The 20988-nt window shown below is 35.0% G+C and overlaps 2 protein-coding genes across 2 annotated transcripts; one reads left to right on the forward strand and one right to left on the reverse strand.

Annotated features, from left to right (window-relative positions):
• The first annotated feature begins 11021 nt into the window (after positions 1-11021).
• Positions 11022-16741, forward strand: LOC132631961 (uncharacterized). Its single transcript, XM_060347733.1, has 4 exons — positions 11022-11402; positions 13116-13377; positions 15633-15700; positions 16219-16741. Exons 1-4 carry the CDS (start codon positions 11268-11270, stop codon positions 16492-16494), a joined length of 741 nt encoding a protein of 246 aa, XP_060203716.1. The 5' UTR covers positions 11022-11267; the 3' UTR covers positions 16495-16741.
• Positions 16742-17332: 591 nt separating this feature from the next.
• LOC132631962 (uncharacterized) lies at positions 17333-19673 on the reverse strand. Its single transcript, XM_060347734.1, has 2 exons — positions 19498-19673; positions 17333-18564 (listed from the first exon to the last, which is right to left on the reverse strand). Exon 2 carries the CDS (start codon positions 18128-18130, stop codon positions 17522-17524), a length of 609 nt encoding a protein of 202 aa, XP_060203717.1. The 5' UTR covers positions 18131-18564; positions 19498-19673; the 3' UTR covers positions 17333-17521.
• Between the last annotated feature and the right edge of the window lie 1315 nt (positions 19674-20988).

Raw genomic sequence — 20988 nt, forward strand, 5'->3', positions numbered from 1 at the left:
ATTCAAGCATATTGGTCACAACTCTTTCTCCTGCCTCAAAAAGTGATCAAGCTCATAGAGGCAACATGCCGAAGCTACCTATGGACAGGAGAGGCCACTATATCAAAGAGGGCACTGGTCGCGTGGGAAAAAGTATGCCTTCCAAAGGATGCAGGGGGTTTGAACTTCATCAACCTTAAGGTATGGAATCAATCAGCCATATGCAAGCTATTATAGGCTCTTAGTCAACAGAAGGAGAAACTCTGGATCACATGGGTGCATACATATTACATCAAAAATCAAGATTGGTTGCCAATAGGGATGCCTAAACAGGCCTCGTGGATGATCAGGAAGATATTTCAAATGAGGAAATTCTGGCCAGTGCTTACAAGCAACCAAACACTACTTAGCAGGGGCAAATTTCATATTCAAAATGCATATAAGATGCTGCGGGGGGATGTCACGATAGTACCATGGAGAGGACTAGTGTGCCACAATGTAGTTTGGCATCAATGGAACCTGTGTACTCTGTGACAACCAACAGGAGACCTTGGACCATCTTTTTTTTTAATGCACATATTCACAGGAGGTTTGGCAGAAGATATTGAATTGGTTAAGCTGGCAACGAAGTATTTTAGCATGGGCATTGGAATGGCAGTGGGTACAGCAGCACAGCAAGCCAAAGAGAGCTAAAAATATGTTATTAAAGGCTTGTTTTGCAGGCGTGGTTTACGAAATCTGGTGTGAAAGAAATTGTCGGGTATTTCAAAACAAGAGGAGTACTACGGAAATGTTAATACATATGATACAGACCAATATATGCATACGAGTTAGGTGAAATAGGAACCTTTTTGATACAATTTGTTCTTTATAGGATTTAAGTATTTGGTAGGAACCATAGGAGATATGAGATGAGCAACCGGGATGTGGTGTGCTCTGGTTATGTACAACAACACTTTGGTGATTAATAAAAATTTGTTAATTGCCAAAAAAAAAAATTAGAGGGTTTAATAGACACACTTGGGGACGCGTTCAGGGGCTCAATAGGAACAAGACTTAGTTGAGCTGTCAAAATGGAAAAAAGGAACAAGTTTAGGGGCCTGCATATGCATTAAGCATATAAAAAAACTTAAATGGAATCCTTCGAAGACAGAAGTAGAAAAGGAACTTTAATAGGACGTTGCAATGTCATAGAATGCACATGGAAAAATTCCGGAACACGACATTTAAGAGCATTCTTAAGATTCAAAAAATTCAATACAATGACAGATTTGCTACTAACTTTAATTAATACACTATGCGTGCAATGCTTATCTTCGGACTTCAATGCTTGTTCCTTTTTACCATGACTTACAATGCTTATTCTTTTTTACTACTCCCTCCGGATAAAAAAAAGAGTTTATTTAGCCTTTTTTCTTGGATAAAAAAGAGAGTCCACTTAGCAAATCAAGAAAGAATTAACCTTGTTTTTCCATATTTGCCCCTATTAGGAGTTATATGATCAAATCCCAATGCCTATTTAATTAGGGGTAGTTTAGTCAAATTACCTATTTTTGTCTAGGAGTTAGTATTTTCTTAAGGGTGTGCAAATGGCTAAATGGACTCTTTTTTTTTATCCGGAATTAAAGACGAGGAAGACAAAATATTACGTAATAAATGAGAGACACATTAAACAAAGATAGTACTTTCATAAACTTTTGAATGAAGGGGGAGACAGGAATATTGTGTTGGGTGATTTAGAGTACTCTGACAGCCGTCATGATTTTAAATATTGCAGGCGTATTAAGTTTGAGGATGTTAAGGGGCAATTCTAGAGATGAGAGGTGAAGAGCAACCATGCCAGACGAGATTCCTGCGGAATTCTGGAAGAGCACATGCAAAGTGATTTTAGAGTGATTAACTGGGTTGTTTAATGTCATTTTCAGGACGACTAGAATGCCCAAAGAATGGAGGTGGAGTATAATGATCCTGTTGAATAACAACAAGGGTGATATCTAAAATTGTAACAACTATAGGGATATCAAACTACTAACTCACACTATGAACATTTGCGAGAGGGTGATAGAGATGAAGATGAAGAAGAATGTGTTTATTTACGAGAACTAATGCAGATTCACGTTAGTGTGACCGACAACGAAAGTCATTCACCTTTTGAGGAGATTGTTAGAGCAGTATTGGGAGAGGAAAAATGACTTACGTATGGTACTTATCGACCTAGAAAAGGCATATGATAAAGTACCGATGGAGGTTTTATGAAGATGATTGGATTCTAGAGGTATACTTGTGGCTTACATTAGAGTGCTTAAGGACATGTATGATGGAGCCAAAACCCGAGTGAGGGTAATGGAAAGATACTTAGAACACTCTCCAATTGAGATGGGGCTGCTCTCAACTTGTTTTTATTTGCCTTGGTGATGAATGAATTGACACGGCATATTCAAGAAGTTGTATCGTGGTGTATGCTTTTCAGAGACGATATAGTATAGATCGACGAGACACGCCACGGAGTACAGACTAGAGATATTAAGACAAACCTTAAAGTCTAAAGGCTTCAGGATTAAAACAGAGTACATGAAGTGAAAGTTCAGTGACGCATCACAAGAGACTGATGGGGAAGTGAGGATTGATACTCAAGTTATCCCAGGAGAGGAAGCTTCAAGTACCCTGGGTCTATAATCTAATAAAATGGGGAGATCGGCGAGGATGTCACACATCGTATTGGTGCAAGATGAATAAATGGAGGCTCGCAGTTGTTATCCTATGAGATAAGAACATATCACCGAGAATTAAAGGTAAGTTCTATAGAGTGGTTGTTAAACAGACTATGCTGTATGGGTTGGAATGTTCGGGAGTCAAAAATTCACACGTTTAGAAAATAAATGTAGCAGAAATGAGGATATTTAGGTGGATGTGTGGGCATAATAGAAGATACAAGATTAGGAGCGAAGATATATGGGGCAAGGTAAGAGTAGCTGTTGTGGTAGATAATATGCTAGAAACGAGACTAAGATGGTTCGGGCATGTGAAGAGGAGGAGCATAGATGCCCAGTAAGGAGGTGCAAGAGGTTGGCGGTGATAAGTTTGAAGAGTGGCAAAGGTAGACCAAGAAAGTATTGGGGAGAGGTGATTAGACAGGACATGACACTTTTACAACTCACCAAGGAAATGACCTTAAATAGGAAAGCATGGAGGATGATGATTAGGTTAGCCAGTTAGTAGGTAGTAGAGCGTTTTCCCTCTCAACAATGATAGAGCAAGGTTCTAGTCTGTAGCATTCGTTCCCTTGCCAGTACTATTACTATTATGCTAACATTATCTTATGCCTCAATTTTATTACTACTATTGTTTCTTTTACTTTGGTTATCCTTAGTATTTATACTGCTAGTACTTTTCTTTTTTCAATATTTTCAACTTAGCTTTTTTACTCTTGCATTTCTTTCAAACCACTTATTGAACACTAATTTTCTTGAGCCAATGATCTATCGAAAAATAATCTCTCTACCCCATAAAATGTAGGGGTAAGATCTGCGTATGCCTCACCCCAAACCCCAGCTTATTTTCTTTTGGCGGCTTTGTTGAGAAACAAAGCGTTGTATTAAAATTGTATACTCAATTAAAAATGAAAAGTAGGATAAACAGATTCCTAATCTTGTTTCAATTAAAAGCCTACTTCATTTTTAATAACTATATTCTTGAATTAGTTAATTAGTAGATGGCTATTAGTGGAAGTAGATGTGGAAATTTGAGCCCATATTTAGAAAATTAGCCTATTTTACTTACATGTTAGTGAGTTGGGTCACTCATATTTCAGGTGGGTAAATATGGGCTTCAAGTCTCTCTTTAACCCATAAAAATATGGGCAAATATGGGTAAAATATGGGTATCCATATAAGAACACACTAGACTCAATAATAACTCATTTTGAAAATGAGAAATTTCTTTCTTACTTCCTATCCCAACCCTTAGCCCACCACCCACCCCGCCATGCCCCCCACCCCACACATTTTTTTTTAATTTCATATATATTTTTTTTTTTAAAAAGCTTATAAAAAAGGAGAAATTTTTTTCTTACCTCCTACTCCGATCCATACCCCCACCCCCACTATTCCCCCCCCCCCCCCCCAAAAAAAAAATCAATTTCATATATTTTACCTTTATAAAATTTATAAAAAATGGAAAAACAAATTCTTACCCCCACCCCTCCACGACCCCCGCACCCCACAAATTTCAATTTCAAATATTTTACTTTTATAAAAAATGAAAAAAATTTCTTACCCCCACCCCACCCCTCCCCCCCCCCCCAAAAAAAAAATCAATTTCAAACATTTTACTTTTATAAAAGTTTCATAAAAAATGGAAAACAAAATTCTTACCCCCGCCCCACCCCCTCCACGACCCCTCCCCCCAACCCAAATTTCAATTTTCATATATATTACTTCTATAAAAAATTTATAAATAATGGAAAAGAATTTCTGGTCCCCCACCTGCACCCCCCCCCCCCCCCCCCCCCGCAAAAAAAAATCAATTTCATATATTTTATTTTTATAAAAAATTATAATAAATGAAAAAAAAAATCATACCCCCACCCCCACTCCTCACCCCTGAAATTTATATGAAAAAATTAATTTAACTTGACAAAAGAAAAAAATTATAAACATACACTTGAAATAATAGTACACTTGTATAATATGAGTTAGTCCATAACCAACCTAGCCATTTATCACTCAACCCATATTTACCCACATAAAATATGGGAGGTTTGAAACCCAACATATTTTTGTTCAAACCATTTTCAACCAAATCAAATCCAACCAAACTCACCCATTTGCCACCCCTAAGTGGAAGCAACCACTTAACTTTGCATTTTCTGTATTTTTATTGACAAAAAAAGTGCTCGAACAACTTGCAATCTGACTGGACAGACCTATTGCCGATGCAGATTTTAGCCTTAATCAAGTTGATTAATGGAGAAATGTTTGCAACCATTAGTCAAAAGGCAAAACATAACAAGATAAAGTAACCACTAACACCAACAGCTCTTGAACAAATTTGTTTAACCGTAGCATTATATAGCCACTCCATCTTTTTTTTCTTCTTCCAAGTAATGCCAATCTGTATGGGTCCCACGGAAGTTATAGCGATAGTTGAATCTAAAGACCCTTTTCCCTTGAATATTGTAGATATTACCTCTTTTTTTTTAATATTTTTTTACAACCAAACTAAGGAGCCGTTTGGACGTGATTTCATCTCATGTGATAAAATCATGAGATAAAATCATGAGATGAAATCATGTTTGGACATGTAATTTGAATTTCTTAAGTTGCAATTTTTTTTATAAACATAAAAACCCCACAAGTTGTGAAAACCATCAAAATTTTCCCAATTCTTATGCAATCTTACCAAATGAGTAAATCATAATTCATAATAAAATTAATACGCTACTAGAAGACCTTTCTAGAAAATACAACATCAATTGATCAAACTTTAGTTCAATAAAAAGGAAAATTTAACATCAATAGTAATGTAACTACTCTTTAATATAATCCTCCCACATGGTAAACATGATTGGTAAATATATCTTACCAACTTGCAGATTAATATTTAATACAAATGGTTGGTAAACATGATTGGTAAATATATCTATCAACTTATGGGTCTTTTTTTACAAAATATAAATGTATGGGTCAAATTTTACATTTATAGTTTTTGAAATCATGATTTCAAATCCCAAATCATGCATTTTTGGATGATTTGGGATTTCATCTCATGAGATGAAATCAGAGATGAAATCGCATGTCCAAGCGCTTACTAATATTGGGTATGACTAATTCAGATTTTCTCCGCAAAAATTCATTAAATAAGAAAGGTAAAAGGGCCTGATTTACCCCTCTACTTTGGGAAAAGGTTCATATTTACCCCCCCCCCCCCCCCCCCCCCCGCGGTTATACTATCAGCCCATTTATACCCCTACCGTTACAATAGTTGAAACATTTGCCCCTATTTTTAACCCTCTGTCCCTGATAGTATAACGGGGGGGTAAATATGAACATTTTCCCAAAGTAGAGGGGTAAATCAGGCCCTTTTCCCTTTGATTGCCAATTCTTCTATTTTTAGATAACGTTGCAGGTTTCCTAACTAGTTCTGATTTGCTAAAAGAACAATATACACAATAATTTTATGCAAAAGTAAGACATTGTTTCATCCAAAAGAAGGTTTTACAATTGACATATTATAACAATTTATCCAAACGAGGGAATTACATTACATTCATCCAATTTGAGGAAAGAAGTAGCCAAATTGGAGTCTATAAGTCATTCTCAAGTGATTAAAGTGTCAACTTTAGAAGACAAAGTAACAAAGATGTGGATGGTAATTATAGTTTCATTGGCACTTTTCGTGGGTTTCGTTACAGCTCCAATGATGAAGTGATTGTCCTTGCGAGACTAGTATTTATGTTTTTAGTGTAACTTGAAAAATATTATCATGAAGTTGTTTTAAATGCTTTTGTTTGGATGAATGTAATGTAATGCCCTCATTTGGATAAATTGTTGTTATAATATGTCCATTGTGAAACCTTCTTTTGGATGAAGCAATGTCTTACTTTTGCATAAAATTATTGTGTATATTGTTCTTTTAGCAAATCAGAACTAGTTAGGAAACCTGCAAGCTGCAACGTTATCTAAAAATAAAAGAATCGGCAATCAAAGGGAAAAGGACCTGATTTACCCCTCTACTTTGGGAAAAGGTTCATATTTAACTCCCGTTATACTATCAGGGACAGGGGGTTAAAAATAGGGGCAAATGTTTCAACTATTGTAAAGGTAGGGGTATAAATGGACTGATAGTATAACGGGGGTAAATATGAACCTTTTCCCAAAGTAGAGGGGGTAAATCAGGCCCTTTTCCCAATAAGAAAATACATTAAAATTTTCTCCATGATCAAACTTTGAATGCCGTGGATAACTTGGTTTTATAGGTGAAAACTTCTCATTCATGCCTTTTGTTTCCATTCCCTTAAAAAGACTCCTTCCACTTCGGATGAATGGGAAAACAAAAATATTTAGTCATTCCTTCATTTTATTTTGTTTGATACTGTCTTTTTATAACTATATTTTCAGAAAAAATAATATAGTCTTATATGTTCTTAACAAGAAGCTTCTATAACCATACAAATGATATGTTTAAAACTCTCAAGTCTGAACACCTTTTACCCACACAAATATTATAGTCTAAGATCACAATTATTAAATTATTTTTGTATAAACTTTTTGTCTAAGTTAAATTATGAATGATAAAGTAAAATGGAGGGAGTATTTTGCAAGTTGTCACCACGTGCTATCGAAATGTAAAGACTTGACCGTAAAGCTCGGTAAAAGTATGTCTGAAATTAATTTGGTTGAGAGTATTTACAATATTTTTCTTCTTTTGACAATACCAAAATTGCTCTATCCATCCAAGTAAAGCTGATATTCTTCCCCTTTTGCTTTTTGTCACTTACTGAAAATTAGACTTCCTTCTTTTAAATGGAAAAAAAAAACTTCTTTCAACAAATTCAAACTGCTTTACACTGATTCCACTTTTCATTTTGCCTAATTTGATTTGAAATATATCACCATCTAACTCGCTTGCATTTATCATGATTAATTGTCCTTTTCATCAAACTTTGTTTAGCGTCTTAGTAGCATCCAGCAAGTCAAAATAAACACTTGCTCTCGTTGTTCAAATATATGTGACACTGTTTAAAACGATATAATTTACAAATAAATAAAGCTGTTTGAAACTTATAATCTAAATTAGCTTTTGGTATTTATATCGCTATAGATAATTTATTAAAAATAAAGAAAAAACTTAAAGTTAATTTATTTTTAAGTATAAATATATTATAATTTTCGGGACATACTATAAAGAAAGGTGTATCATTTAAGTTGGGTCAGGATGAATAATATTCACTGTGTTACTTTTCTTTTTAGTCCGTTTCAAAAATAATTCTTCTTTTAACAACTCTTTAATTCTAACTTTCCACATGATATGTTTAAAACTATAAGATTAAAGATCATTTTTGGTAAATTCTACATTTCGTTAGTTTAAGATCACAAGATTTAAATACTTTTTTATCATGTCAAGTCAAAACTAGACAAACAAACTAAAACGGAGGGAGTCCCTCTTTTATTTGGAAGGAGGAGTAAGATGCTCAATATTGTATATTCGGTTTGAATTAAAAACAAAAAGTTAAGGATAAAAACGAACTTCTGGCAAAAATTTTTGGACTAATATTTGTGATGAATTGCCAGCTAAACATAGAATTCGCGCGTTCAGATGATGAGAGTAGCAGAAATGAAGATGTTTAGATGGATGTGCGAGTATACTAGACGAAACAAGATTAGGAATGAAGATATACAACAAGGTGGGAGTAGCACCCGTGGTGGACAAGATGCGAGAAACAAAGTTGAGATGGTTTGGGCATGTGAAGAGGAGGAGCACATATGCCATAGTGAGGAGGTGCAAGCGGTTGGTGGCGATAGATTTGAGGAGAGGTAAAGGTAAACCGAGGAAGAATTAGGGAGAGCTGACTAGACAGGATATGATACATCTGCTGCTCATCGAGGATAATACCTTAGATAGGAAAGCATGGAGGTTGAGGATTAGGGTAGGCGATTAGTAGGAAGTAAAGCGTTTTCTCTCTCCACAGTGGTAGAGAAAGGTTCTAATCTGGAGCATTTGCCTGTTCCCTTACCAGTACTATTACTATTATGCGCATTATCTTATGCTTCAATTTTACTGCTACTGTTGTTTCTTTTATTTTGATTATCCTTAACATTTATATTATCAATAATTTTCTTTCTTCATATATTCATGTTAGCTTTTTACTCTTGCATTTCTTTCAAACCATTTTCTGAAAAATGATTTTCTTGAGCCAAGGGTCTATCGGAAAGACATACTCTCTACCTCTCAAGGTAAGGATAAGGTCTGCCTTACACTCTACCCTCCCCAAACCCCACTTGTGGAACTATATTATGTATGTTGTTGTTGTAAGGGTCTATGGAAAACAACCTCTTTACCCCACAAAGGTAGAGCCATAGAGGTAAGGTCTGCGTACACCACCCTCCTCATACCCACTTGTGAGACTTTAGTGGGTATGCCATTATTTTTGTTTCAATTAAAAGCCTACCACATTTTTAGTAACTATATATATTCTTAAAATTAGGTAATTAGTAGGTGGCTATTAGTGGAAGCAACCACTTCACTTCTCATTTTCTGTATTATTACTGACAACAAAGGCTCGAACAACTTGCAATCTGATTGGGAAGACCTATTGCCAATACTGATTTTGGCTTTAATCAAGTTGATTAATAGAGAACTAGTACAACCATCGGTAGCATAACTCTTTAATTTATTAATAACTCTTTAATTTTTTTTTCGTAACCAACTAATATTGGTACTCTTCAGCTTGATTAATTCAGATTTTCACCGCAGAAGAATCATTAAACATGAAAACACCTTCTAGCAAAATTTTCTCAATGAGGTGAAAACTTCTAATCCATTCCTTTTGTTTCCATTCCCTTAAAAACTCTCCTTCCCCTTCTGATGAATGAGAAAACAAAAATATTTAGTAATTCCTCCATTTCATTTTGTTTGATACTACTTTTTATTACTTTATTTTAAAAAGAAAAGAAACATATATTTTTATATTTTCTTAATTAAAAGCTCTTGTAACCAAATGATTTGATATATTTAAAATCACAAGTTTTAAAGTTTTTACCCAGACAAGTATTATATAATAAATTTTAAATTATTTTTGTATTAAAGTTTTTCTCAAGTTAAATTATGTTTAATACAGTAAAATGGAGGGAGTATTTTGTAAGATTTGTTCTCAAGTTATCACCACGTGCTATCGAAATGTAAAGCTTAAGTAGTCCGTAAAAGTATGTCTGAAATTGAATTTGGTAGAGAGTGTTTATATTATTATTTTTCTCTTTTGACAATACCAAAATTGCTCTATCCATCCAAGTAAAGCTGATATTCTTTCCCTTTTGCTTTTTGTCACTTACCGAAAAATTAGACTTCCTTCTTTAAATGAAAAAAGAAGAAGATCTTCTTTCAACAAATTCAAACTGCTTTATACTAATTCCACTTTTCATTTTGCCTAATTTGATTTGAAATATATCACCACCTAACTCGCTTGCATTTATGATGAATAGTTGTCCTTTTCATCAAACTATGTTTAGAATCTTGGTAGCATCCAGCAAGTCAAAATAAACACTTGCTCTCGCTGTACAAATATATGTGACACTGTTTAAAATGATATACTTTATAAATAAATAAAGTGGTTTGAAACTTATAATCTAAATTAGCTTTGGGTATTTATATCGCTATAGATAATTTATTAAAAATAAAGAAAAAAACTTAAAAGTTAATTTATTTTTGAGTATAAATATGTGGAGTAATAATTTTCGGGACATACTATCAAGAGAGGTGTGTCGTTTAAGTTGGGACGAGATGAGTAGTACCCCCTCTATTCCAATTTGTTTGTTTTAGTTTTCTTTTTAGTCTGTTTCAAAATAATTTTTTTTTGATAACTTTTTAATTCTAACTTTTCACATAACTTGTTTAAAACCATAAAATTAAAGAACATTTTGGTATATTCTACATTTTGTTAGTCTAGCAGCATAAGTGTCAATTTTTTTTTTCTTTATTTTTTAAAATTTTGTGTCAAAACTAGACTAGAAACGGATGGAGTATTTTATTTGGAAGAAAGGTCAAAGGAGTAAGATGCTCCATATTGTATACTCGGTTTGAATTAAAAACAAAAAGTTAGGGAATAAAACCGAACTTGTGGCCAAACTTAGGACTAAAATTAGTGCTGAATTGCCAGCTAAATAATAAAGAACGTCGGTGTGAACAAATGAGTAGTACCCCGTCGTCCCTCAATAATGAGTAAAGTAATGAGCATCTCTTATCTCTAAATTAAGTAATGGGCCCCCACAGGCCCAAACCCGGACCCACCACCCATTTCACAACCATAATCACGTAGCGTGTGTCCCTTTTGCCTCAGTCGGAAACAACCGCAAAAAAGTTAAACACTGAAATCTAATTTCCGTAACTAGGACCAACTATATAGTAAAACAAAATAAAGCAAAAAAGTTTAGCCAATCCATAAAAGAAAAAAAAGGGAATTGCCAAAGGCAACGGTCCATGGTGCTTTTTCATTGTTAATAATCATTGGGCTCCTTATATTTTCATTTGAATTCAATTTTTGGGGGAGATTTAATTAGGGTTTTGAAGAAAGGATGAAGGAGGTGGTCGTCCATATATATGATGTGACGAATAGTGGGTCAGATAAGACGAACAATACAATTGTTCAGATCAATAAGTTTTTCAAAGATGGTATTGGCCTAGGTGGCATATTCCATAGTGCTGTTCAGGTGACATTAATTACCTTTTTCTTTTGCTTCTTATTATTACATAGTGTAGGTTAATTGGATCTAGGGTTTTAGTGTCGGTGTGGTACTGGATTTCTACATTGGGATACTGAAATTTGTTTATTTTTAATGCGTGAAATCATGTCTGGGAATATTTAGTAATAGGGGATCTGGTTGAATGTAATGTGTTCATGGGATATATATATTCTCAAAATTACTGTTCTTTTTCTTTATGCTCGGTAATGATTTGCTTGCTAGTTGCCATGTTTTCTTTTTCATAATTGTTTTGATTTGCTGCACTTGAGCCTGAGTGTCTTCCGGAAACAGACTCTCTACCTCACCAGGTAGGGGTAAGGTTTGCGTGCACCCTACCCTCCTCAAAACCCACTTGTGGAATTACACTGGGTATGTTGGTGGTGGTGGTATATTCTCAAACATATACCTTCCCTTTTTTTGGGGGGGTGGGGGGGTGGGGGTCAATTAACATTTTTGTTGAACGTACTTGTTGTGAGGATGTATGAATTGACTTGGTTTTTGCTCTTTAACTAGTAAAATCAACTGCCTTGGCGGCATCAATTTCCTTTTGTTTTGTTTCTCTTTCGTTTCTTTTTTGCTTTTCCTTGACACAAAATTTTCCTTTAATACTCAGGTTTTGAGTTCATAGCAGATGTCAGCAGTTGTAACTAAATACCATCTAGAATTAGGTACTAAAGTTGAAAACAAGTTTGATGTACATATGACTAACCATTATATCAATTTTCGTCTTTGAAGCTTGTTAATACTTGAAAGGTGTTCAGTTCCCAAGGGGTTGATTGAGGCATGGGAGTAATAGCCTGGAGATCCTTAGGTTCTAATCCTAGCTATAACACTTGGTGTGAGTCCATCGGTTCCAACCTTGGTGGGCAGGATTACCTTTTCACCATAGACTAGAAATGAAATATTGCTAGTAATATAAACAAAATAGTTTCCCTTTCCACCATCAGGCATATATAAATACAAAGGGTGTGACCTAGTGGTCAATGAAGTGGATCGAGAACCATGAGGTCTCAGGTTCAAATCTTACCTGTCCAAGCTTTGGCGGACAAAGTTACCCTATAACTGTGCTGGTGGGAGGTAGCAGGTACCCTGTGAACTTAGTCGAGGTGAGCACAATTCGGCCCATGACACCAAGGTTATTAAAAAAATCGAAATATACTGGTTATTCTGCTATCATATACTTGGAGAGTACTGGTTTTCCTTATTTAAAATCGTATACTAATGTTAACTGATTTTTTCACATGCTTACGTCTTGAATAAGATTTCAAAACTATGTTGATCCTTTTTAAAAGCCTCACAGTTTTCTGACCTAGCCTTTTGTTTGTTTTGATAACTGATTAGCTCAGTTTGTCTGACCTAGACTTTTGTTTGTTTTGATGACTTGATTAGCAAAGTTTGAGGTGTGATTTTCTTATTCTAATTCTTTCTATTATCAGATATGTTGATCCCTATTTGCAAAAGTCTTGCATGCTCTCATCTTGTGTAGTGCCCATTTAAGCTCATCAGTTGCTGTCTTCAGTAGTTCTTTAACTTTAGTTGAAATTTAGATTCTTGTTTGTCAACTAGCTTCTTTTTGTCAAAATGCTGCTCTGGCTTATATTGTATATAGCTCCGCTTTCTGTTATTATCCTTTTTCAGCCTGTGCTGATAAATGTAAGATTTGGTGTATATTTTACACAGGTTTATGAAGATGGCGAGTGGTCATTCGGATTCTGTGAGCAAGGTACTGGAGTTTTTAGCTGTCCTGCTGGGAAAAATCCAATGTATACATACCGTGAATGCATTGTACTTGGAAACACAAACCACTCTAAGTCCGAAGTGAACCAGATTCTGAGAGAGCTTAGTAGAGAGTGGCCTGGGCAGTCATATGATCTATTGGCAAAGAATTGCAATCACTTTTGTGATGAATTTTGTGAAAGACTTGGTGTTGAAAAGCTTCCTGGTAATCTTTTTCTCTCTCCCTCTGTTCTCCTCTTGCTTGTTGATCTCTGTTTGTGGTTTAACCATTTTCATCTACAAACTCTTAGTGGTGAACTTGAATGTGGTGCAATTGTATTGCCACAATTTTTGGTGTCCGAAGAAATGCTCAAATTATAATATATTTGCTATCTCATGATTTTCAATTGGGTGATGTCTGTTGACCGGTGAGATGTTTTACTGTGGAGACAGTTCTTGGCTGCCAGTTCTCCTCATATTTATCAATGCTCATGGAAACTTTCATCGACCTTAGAAGTTGACATTTCTTATGAATGTTATTTCTTTCTTTCCACGTTTAGTTCGTCTTATTTTTCTTTGATAAGATAATTCCAAGTTTCCTAGTTTTGATTTCTGTTTTGTTTTTTGTAATTTTCTAATTGGTCCAATGTCTTATAAGTTTAACTAATCAAATTCAATAGTTTCCTTTCTATCTCGGAGTATCCATTCACTCGAAACTCTTTGCAATCATTGATTAATAAACATTCAAGCCTAGAAACAAGGTGCACAAACATGATGGAAACACTGCCAAAGTCCCGCCTTAGATTTGCCAAGAATATGATCCATGGTTATAGATAGAACTTAGAAGGGTAAAGGTGCAAATATACCCCTCAACTTTGCGATTTAGAGCAGATATACCCCTCATTAAAAAAGTGGTGTATATATACCCCTGCCGTTACAAAATGGTGCAAATATACCTCTGTTGTTACTTCAAATATACCTTTTTCGCTGATGGAATTTTTTTCTAAAAAATCATTTAGCTTATTTTTTAACTAAAAAAAATGCCACGTGGCTTTAAAAAAGTCTACCTAATTTGTTTTTTTGAGTAGACATTTATCTAACGCCACATGGTAATTTTTTTACTGGTGTGTCGGGTCTGGTTCGTTTAAAAAAATATCCCCATGACTTTAGAAAAATAAGTCTACCCCTTTTTTTAAACGAATCAGACACAACCCACTAGGAAAAAAAATTACCATGTGACTTTAGAAAAATATGTGTGCAAAAAAAAAAAAAAGGGGTAGACTTTAAAAAAAAACCATGTGGCATTTTTTTAATTAAAAAATAAGTTAAACGATTTTTACAAAAAATTCCGTCAGCAAATAGGGTATATTTGCACCATTTTGTAACGGCAGGGGTATATATCCACCACTTTTTTAACGAGGGGTATATCTGCTCTAAATTGCAAAGTTGAGGGGTATATTTGCACCTCAGAAAGTTTAATTTTGTAGTGGAACCCCTAATCTGGGGCACACAAACACCTAGTATATTTTGATTATCTCTTGCACTGTTAAGTAAGCAAATACTTCATTATTGTTAATTGCCAAGCACTAAGATTGTGCTAGGCATTATAACAGCTATTTTGTAGATTACTATGTGTCAATATTGTGTGAGCTACTATGTATTTAATCATTTTTCCTGCATCTTAGACATCAGCAAATTACACCATAATGCTAGATTGCATAAACTTCTATGTTTTAAAACATGTATTGATGATGCCTTCCCTTCAAAACATCTCTTGTTCCTCTCCCTTCCAAATAGTCCAAAAAACACATGCCTGAATGGTTCTCCAGGTTTTCTTGAACTCTTTTTTCCATCATTGTAGTGCTTAAGCTCATGATATCGTGGGTTCGAACCTGTTGCAAACAAAAACCTAGTATTTAAGCGGAGAAGGGTAGAGGGGCTGACCCACTATCCACCGAGTTTCGAACTGTGCACCACTGGCCCTTGTGAATTTCTCAACAGTTACCAATTTTATAAAAAAGTATTGTTTAATCACATGATTCTTGCTAAAGTTAAATGAGTGTTGAATGGTAGGTTCTTTTGCGATTGCTATACTATTAGAATATACCACTGCCAGAAACAGATTTCCACCAAAATAGAAGTATGAAACGAAACCGTCCATTGATACTTGAGTGCTAATCTTGCTGATTGAAGCAACATCTTTAATCATGATTTTAACTACACATGTTTCTTATGGGATCTTTGCAATATCAGTTGATTCCTGGAGTTTATTGGTGTTAGATGTTCAGTGCCATATGATTGGTAATTGTGACGATTGTACTTTTGATTGTTAAACTGCTCACTGGTGCTAGTGAAATGCTGATTCAAGCAACTTCTTTAACAAACATTTATAGTTGTGTGCAGCATAATTTTCTGAATCTTCTATCTTCTGTCGGTAACTCGCATCATAGGCCATATTCTTATAGCTTCAGCATGTTACAGGTTGGGTTAACAGGTTTGCTCATGCTGGTGATGCTGCTGTTGAGATAGCAGGAACAACTGCCTTTAGGGTGAGATTCTTCTACTTTTGGAAGTGCATTTCGTTATTTCTAATGTAATGTGTAGTTACTACTCTCCTAGTTCCCAACGCCTCCTGCCTGCTGGCCTGGTGAATTGAAGTTTATCTTCTGTTTCTACTTCTCTATATGTGCACCAATTGTTTGACCTTTTCCCTGAAGGGAACATTTCTCTCAAATGGTTAATTTTATGTAAAGATTATTCTACTTGTACGACTATAATCTTGATTGGACATTTTTCAACTCGTTTTCCACATTCAACTATTACTATCTTTATCCAAAGCAAGTACAATAGTAATCATATTAATTTTTTTTATTTTTCCTTTTGCCTGTATGTAGCTCAGTCAAAGTCTTTAAAAACATGAATTAAGCAGCTTATTAGAGATTATTGATTTCATAACTTTGTTTAGTTAAGAAGTACCTTGACAAATTTTGTTTGGTAGTTAACTTGGGTATATCTTGCTAGTTTAGCACATTTTTTGCTTCAACTTGACTTCTTTATCACTTTGTAGCTGAGGCAAGCTAAAACAGAGATCGTTACAGCTAGTAAAGTGGCATATAGGTTCTTCGCAGGAGTTGCTTCCAACAATTCAGTTGCCCCCGACTCTCCTGGTAACTCTGATCGAGGAACTCCTAGGTTTCAAGCTAATTGGTTTAAAAACTTTATCACCACTGGTGCCAAACCATCCAGTTCAGATTTAGAGAATCACAGTGAAGAGATGCTAGGACAGCAGCAGCAGCACAGCACAGAGATCCCTCTGAGGCAAAACTTGCGGCAGGACAGCTAAAAGAATTCCACTCATCTGCGCTGTTCCATGTTATAGTTCATGTTGTACTCAAGACATGAGGAATATGGTTTCTCACTCCAATCCCTGTTATTGTCAAGAAAATGCAAGCTTATTGCTGCTGAATGCTGATCTATGTAAATCATTTTGTTTTTCTGGTACTTAAATGTTGTAATTTGTTATGGGATAATGTAAATTGTTCTGCTCTTTTGGTTATGCTGATTTTAATGCTAGAAACTGCACGCACAAATTAGCTTTTTTTTTTTTTTAGTATCTTAGCTGTCCTCTTCTTCAATTTCATTTCGACGGCATGTAATTTCTGTGCGGTAACTGTTCTTAATTTTCATAGATTTTGAGAGGATGGGTGTTGAATTGTTTCTCTACAGCCAAGGTTCCTTTGTGGTCCAGATAAAATAAGGAGTCGTCATGTATATTCGACGATGCTTTACCTCATCCATAAATCGAAAGGCTCTCATATAAGTCTGAAACAGAGGAATTACATGCATATCTAGTTTCTCTTTGAAGTAATGATCTTGCAAAAAGAAAGAAATCAAGTTATTGGCTGTCATAAAAATTTGATACTTGGGACATCTTGGTCGTATCGTTTTCATGACAGAATCTGCTTAAAGAAAATCGCTCATTCATCCCATGCAACAACTTCTAACTTTGAGATACTGTTTTTTTTTCTCAACTTCAACCAAATATTCTCCCAACGCCTGCATAGAGGACATACATAAATCAACCAAGAAATTAAGTCTCCTCAACGAGTAGGTCAACATTTCAAGCAAGGACTCCGAGACCATAACAATAAGAAAACAAAATCGCAAGTACATAATAGAAATGCCAAAACAGTAAATTTTAAAACACAAGCAAGAGCAAAAGCGTACATTATGCAGACAAGGTTGGGTGAGTTCACCTTCAAATATACACAGGGGATTATTCAAATCCATAAAAGGAAAAGACAAAAAACAACAGTAGTTCGGCAGCACCAACTGGATTACAAACCTAAGACTTCAAATTAATCACTCCCTCAACATCTGATTGAAGAATCCACTGGAGCATCTTCAGCTATCTGAAGAGACGAGACAGCCTGTGCTGCAATAAAACCAGGAGAAATTCTTGCAACCTCCCAATTTCCCTCATCAAAATATTGATGGTTAATATCCCTTACCCACGGTTCAGATGAGACCATCCACTCAGAATTTCCCCACTCATTCGACATGCATCCGTACCCGCTTGCGCCAGAAACCCACTCTGTTCCTTCAAGTGAATATGTCGAGAAGTCTTGGTGAGGAAGTCGTCTCCCCATGAAGAAGTTAAAATTGCTATTAACATCCCACGTGCTCCATCCTTCTTCCTTCTTCAGGATGATCTTACATGAATCATCCGTATCTTCACCAAGTAGAACCTGAAGAGCAACTGCCTCAGCAATCGCGGCGCCCTGTTCATCAAGCCTTTGCTGTTCTTCTTGCTTCTTTTGTTTCTTCTTTTCCAGTTCAGACCGGATCGCAGCTGAAGTAGCCAAGGCTTTCTCTAAGCGCCTCTTCTTTTTCTCAGCCTGTTTTATTCTATCCAACTCATCCTTAACTTGCTTCTTCTTGCCTTTTCTAACAGCAGATGCAACCTTAGCACATTCCATTTTGCCAACTAATTATGAATCAAGTAACACTTGAACCGATCCGAATTTCCCTTTGTTGAGAATATCTCTAAGACATGGTCATTCTCTCTATAACTAATTTATTATCCTTTTCATGTGTGCCCCGTTATTAATTCTATTGCAAAAAACTACCCTATCCAATCTAAAACTTTTACTAAAAGTACACTACACAAACTCAGGTCTAAAGGAATACCGCATCTTACGAACAATACAGTCCCAGACAGAAACAACAGGAGATTGAAGAAGAGAAGAATGGTAAGCACTCGCAGGCCCGTCACTCACCATTCTTCCTAGTTTGCCAAAAGCCTTGCATTTACCCATCTGGCAGCAACTAACCAAACTACTAAGCTCACTGAAAACCCAACAAAATGATGCCTATACTTGTCTGCTTGCAACAACTCACATGGCCTTCCCTCCTGCAGAATATGCAACAAACTTGGTACATAAATTCCAGAGATCATCTGAACAAATATTTTGGAAACACAATCAAGAGAGTACATTCTAGACATATGTTTATCACGATGTAAAACCACGTTCTTCCATACACAAACATAACTTCTGTGTAAAGGATAATCCATAGTACTCATCCAGCTTATTAAAGAGACCATTAAAACAAAGGTGCCCATCTTGATATCACTGACAAATCTACCACCAAAAGCGGAGGGAAATTTAAGAGACACAAAAATCCCAACAGCAACATAGACGAATCATCAGTGTCGTCAAGCATCCATGAGAGCCCCAATAAAGTCACATTAAATATCCTTTTAACTACCGATTAACAACATAGAGATTGAATCCCGGACATTCATGTTCTCAAATATGAGGTTTGAGATACTTAGTCATATCAGCCATTTCTAAATCTAATCATCTAAATTGTTTTATAAAAATAAATTTATTTGTTAACAAGGAAGCTAGTATACTATAGTTTCCGATAAATCAAAAGCTGTCATAGTAGGTCAGCAACTAAAGAAAACCCTAATTTTACAAATATGAGATCATATAAGATCCTTAAATCAGAAATTGGCTTCATCACACCAAGGCAGAAACTACAAAAAGCAATAACCCAAATTAAATTCAGTCCCTTCAATTTTTTTTTTTTTAAAAAATAAATTATAATTGAAGTTAGATGTTCTATTTCTATATAAACTTCAATAATCTATTCGACCCACACACAAAAACCTCAAATTTCAATAGAATCAATTATTTCCACATACAAAAACCTCAACTTTCAATACAATCAATTACTCCCACACACTAATAACATCAAATCAAGAACACCCACAAGCCAAATCAGACATAAAAATCAAATCTTTCAGATCTCAAAGCTATAAAAATCAAGAAAAGCAAACCTTTAAGAGAAAATGGCCAGCAAAAAGCTCTTCCAGCGAAAGTCAACTAGAAATAGAAGAGTATATAAAGATGTGTAGATCTGATAACAGATAAGAAAACCCAAAAAGTGAAACAGAAATTGGGGATGAGATACAAAAGAGAGAGAGAGAGATAATAAAATAAGGAAGTGATCACATGAATTTGCCGGTTGGAAGAGACGGGGATGACTAGGAGAAGCAAGGGTACAATTGTCAATTCTTGAAAATTTGCTGTGAGACACGTGGGAGATGTGTAGGGTGATTCTAGAATTCATCATGTTTAATGTGATGACGTACACTTGGAATGGACGGTTTTGATTAACTGTTAGGGCTAGTTTGGTAGGGCGTACCAGAATAGTACTGAATATGATGTATTAGTATGTTGAGATTATTTCTTATAGATTGTTTGATATGGTGTATTAAAAATAACATGCATGGCGTAATTTCTAAAAAAATTATCTATTTTTTAAAAATAAATATGCTTCTACATTCTTTCATTTTTATCTTTAACATGCTTATGCATGTATTAATAGTTTTGACATTGCTAATTTCATGATTTGCTATATACTAATTATATACTATAAGATAATATCAAAATAGGGTATATAACTAATACAAATATTAATTATGCATAAATTGGAAAACATGTACCAACAAGAAATTAGCAAATACCAAAACTAAGTTTGGTATTACTAAACGACATAGTGAGTACATGTATTATTTTATCTAAAATGCATCTTACCAAACAATCCCTTAATATTTTGAGTGGGACCCGCGTAAATGGAGAATTTTGTGCCGCTTGATCTGAATGATTTACTTTTATTTTTCTTAGTTGGTACTGAAAGGAGTTTGCTTTTGCTTTTTCTTCCTGATAAGGAGTTTTGCTTTTGCTTTGAAAAAAGAGGAAAAGAGGGTTATTGGATGGAGCAGATCAGGGAATCAAAGATTTATGTGGTTGGAAGTGGACGGCTCCGATTGGATGAGCTCATTCACTATGTCGTTACATGTCATATGCATGAAGTAAAACAGGTGAGGGAGAAGATATTTTAGCATAAATTTGGGGACCCCTAGCAGAAAAGGTTGGGGTGATTTGTACAAATAGGATCTTTCATGAAATTTTGTTCTTTGAGATTGATTGATATGTATAATTAAAAGAGATAGGATATATTTATATTATTAATTTATTTACATAATAAGTGTTTGAAAATAAAAGACAATAGCTTTTTCAAAATGAGAGCAAAAAATGTCTTATAAGAACACTGTTAGATCTCTGAAACTAGAGATCGATGGGGAAATATTGATGAACAAACCCTAAATAATGAAAAGAGAAAGAAGAGGTTTCATTTCATCTGGAGAATGTCAAAAGTGCCAAAAGTGTACTTCTAGAATATTCCAAAGCCTTATATATGTACATGTGCTTCTAAAATTGCAAGGACTAAATAGCAAAGAATAGTAAACATAATAGTTGGATCG

This window comes from Lycium barbarum, chromosome 3 (assembly GCF_019175385.1).
Source record: "Lycium barbarum isolate Lr01 chromosome 3, ASM1917538v2, whole genome shotgun sequence".
Taxonomy (NCBI): Eukaryota; Viridiplantae; Streptophyta; class Magnoliopsida; order Solanales; family Solanaceae; genus Lycium; species Lycium barbarum.

Bases quoted from the DNA above. Each gene is read 5' to 3' on its own strand.
- LOC132631961 (XM_060347733.1), top strand. From the start codon at position 11,268: ATGAAGGAGGTGGTCGTCCATATATATGATGTGACGAATAGTGGGTCA. The intron at 11,403-13,115 runs GTGACATTAATT...TATTTTACACAG, and splicing joins TATTCCATAGTGCTGTTCAG to GTTTATGAAGATGGCGAGTG. The intron at 13,378-15,632 runs GTAATCTTTTTC...AGCATGTTACAG, and splicing joins TGGTGTTGAAAAGCTTCCTG to GTTGGGTTAACAGGTTTGCT.
- LOC132631962 (XM_060347734.1), bottom strand. From the start codon at position 18,130: ATGGAATGTGCTAAGGTTGCATCTGCTGTTAGAAAAGGCAAGAAGAAG.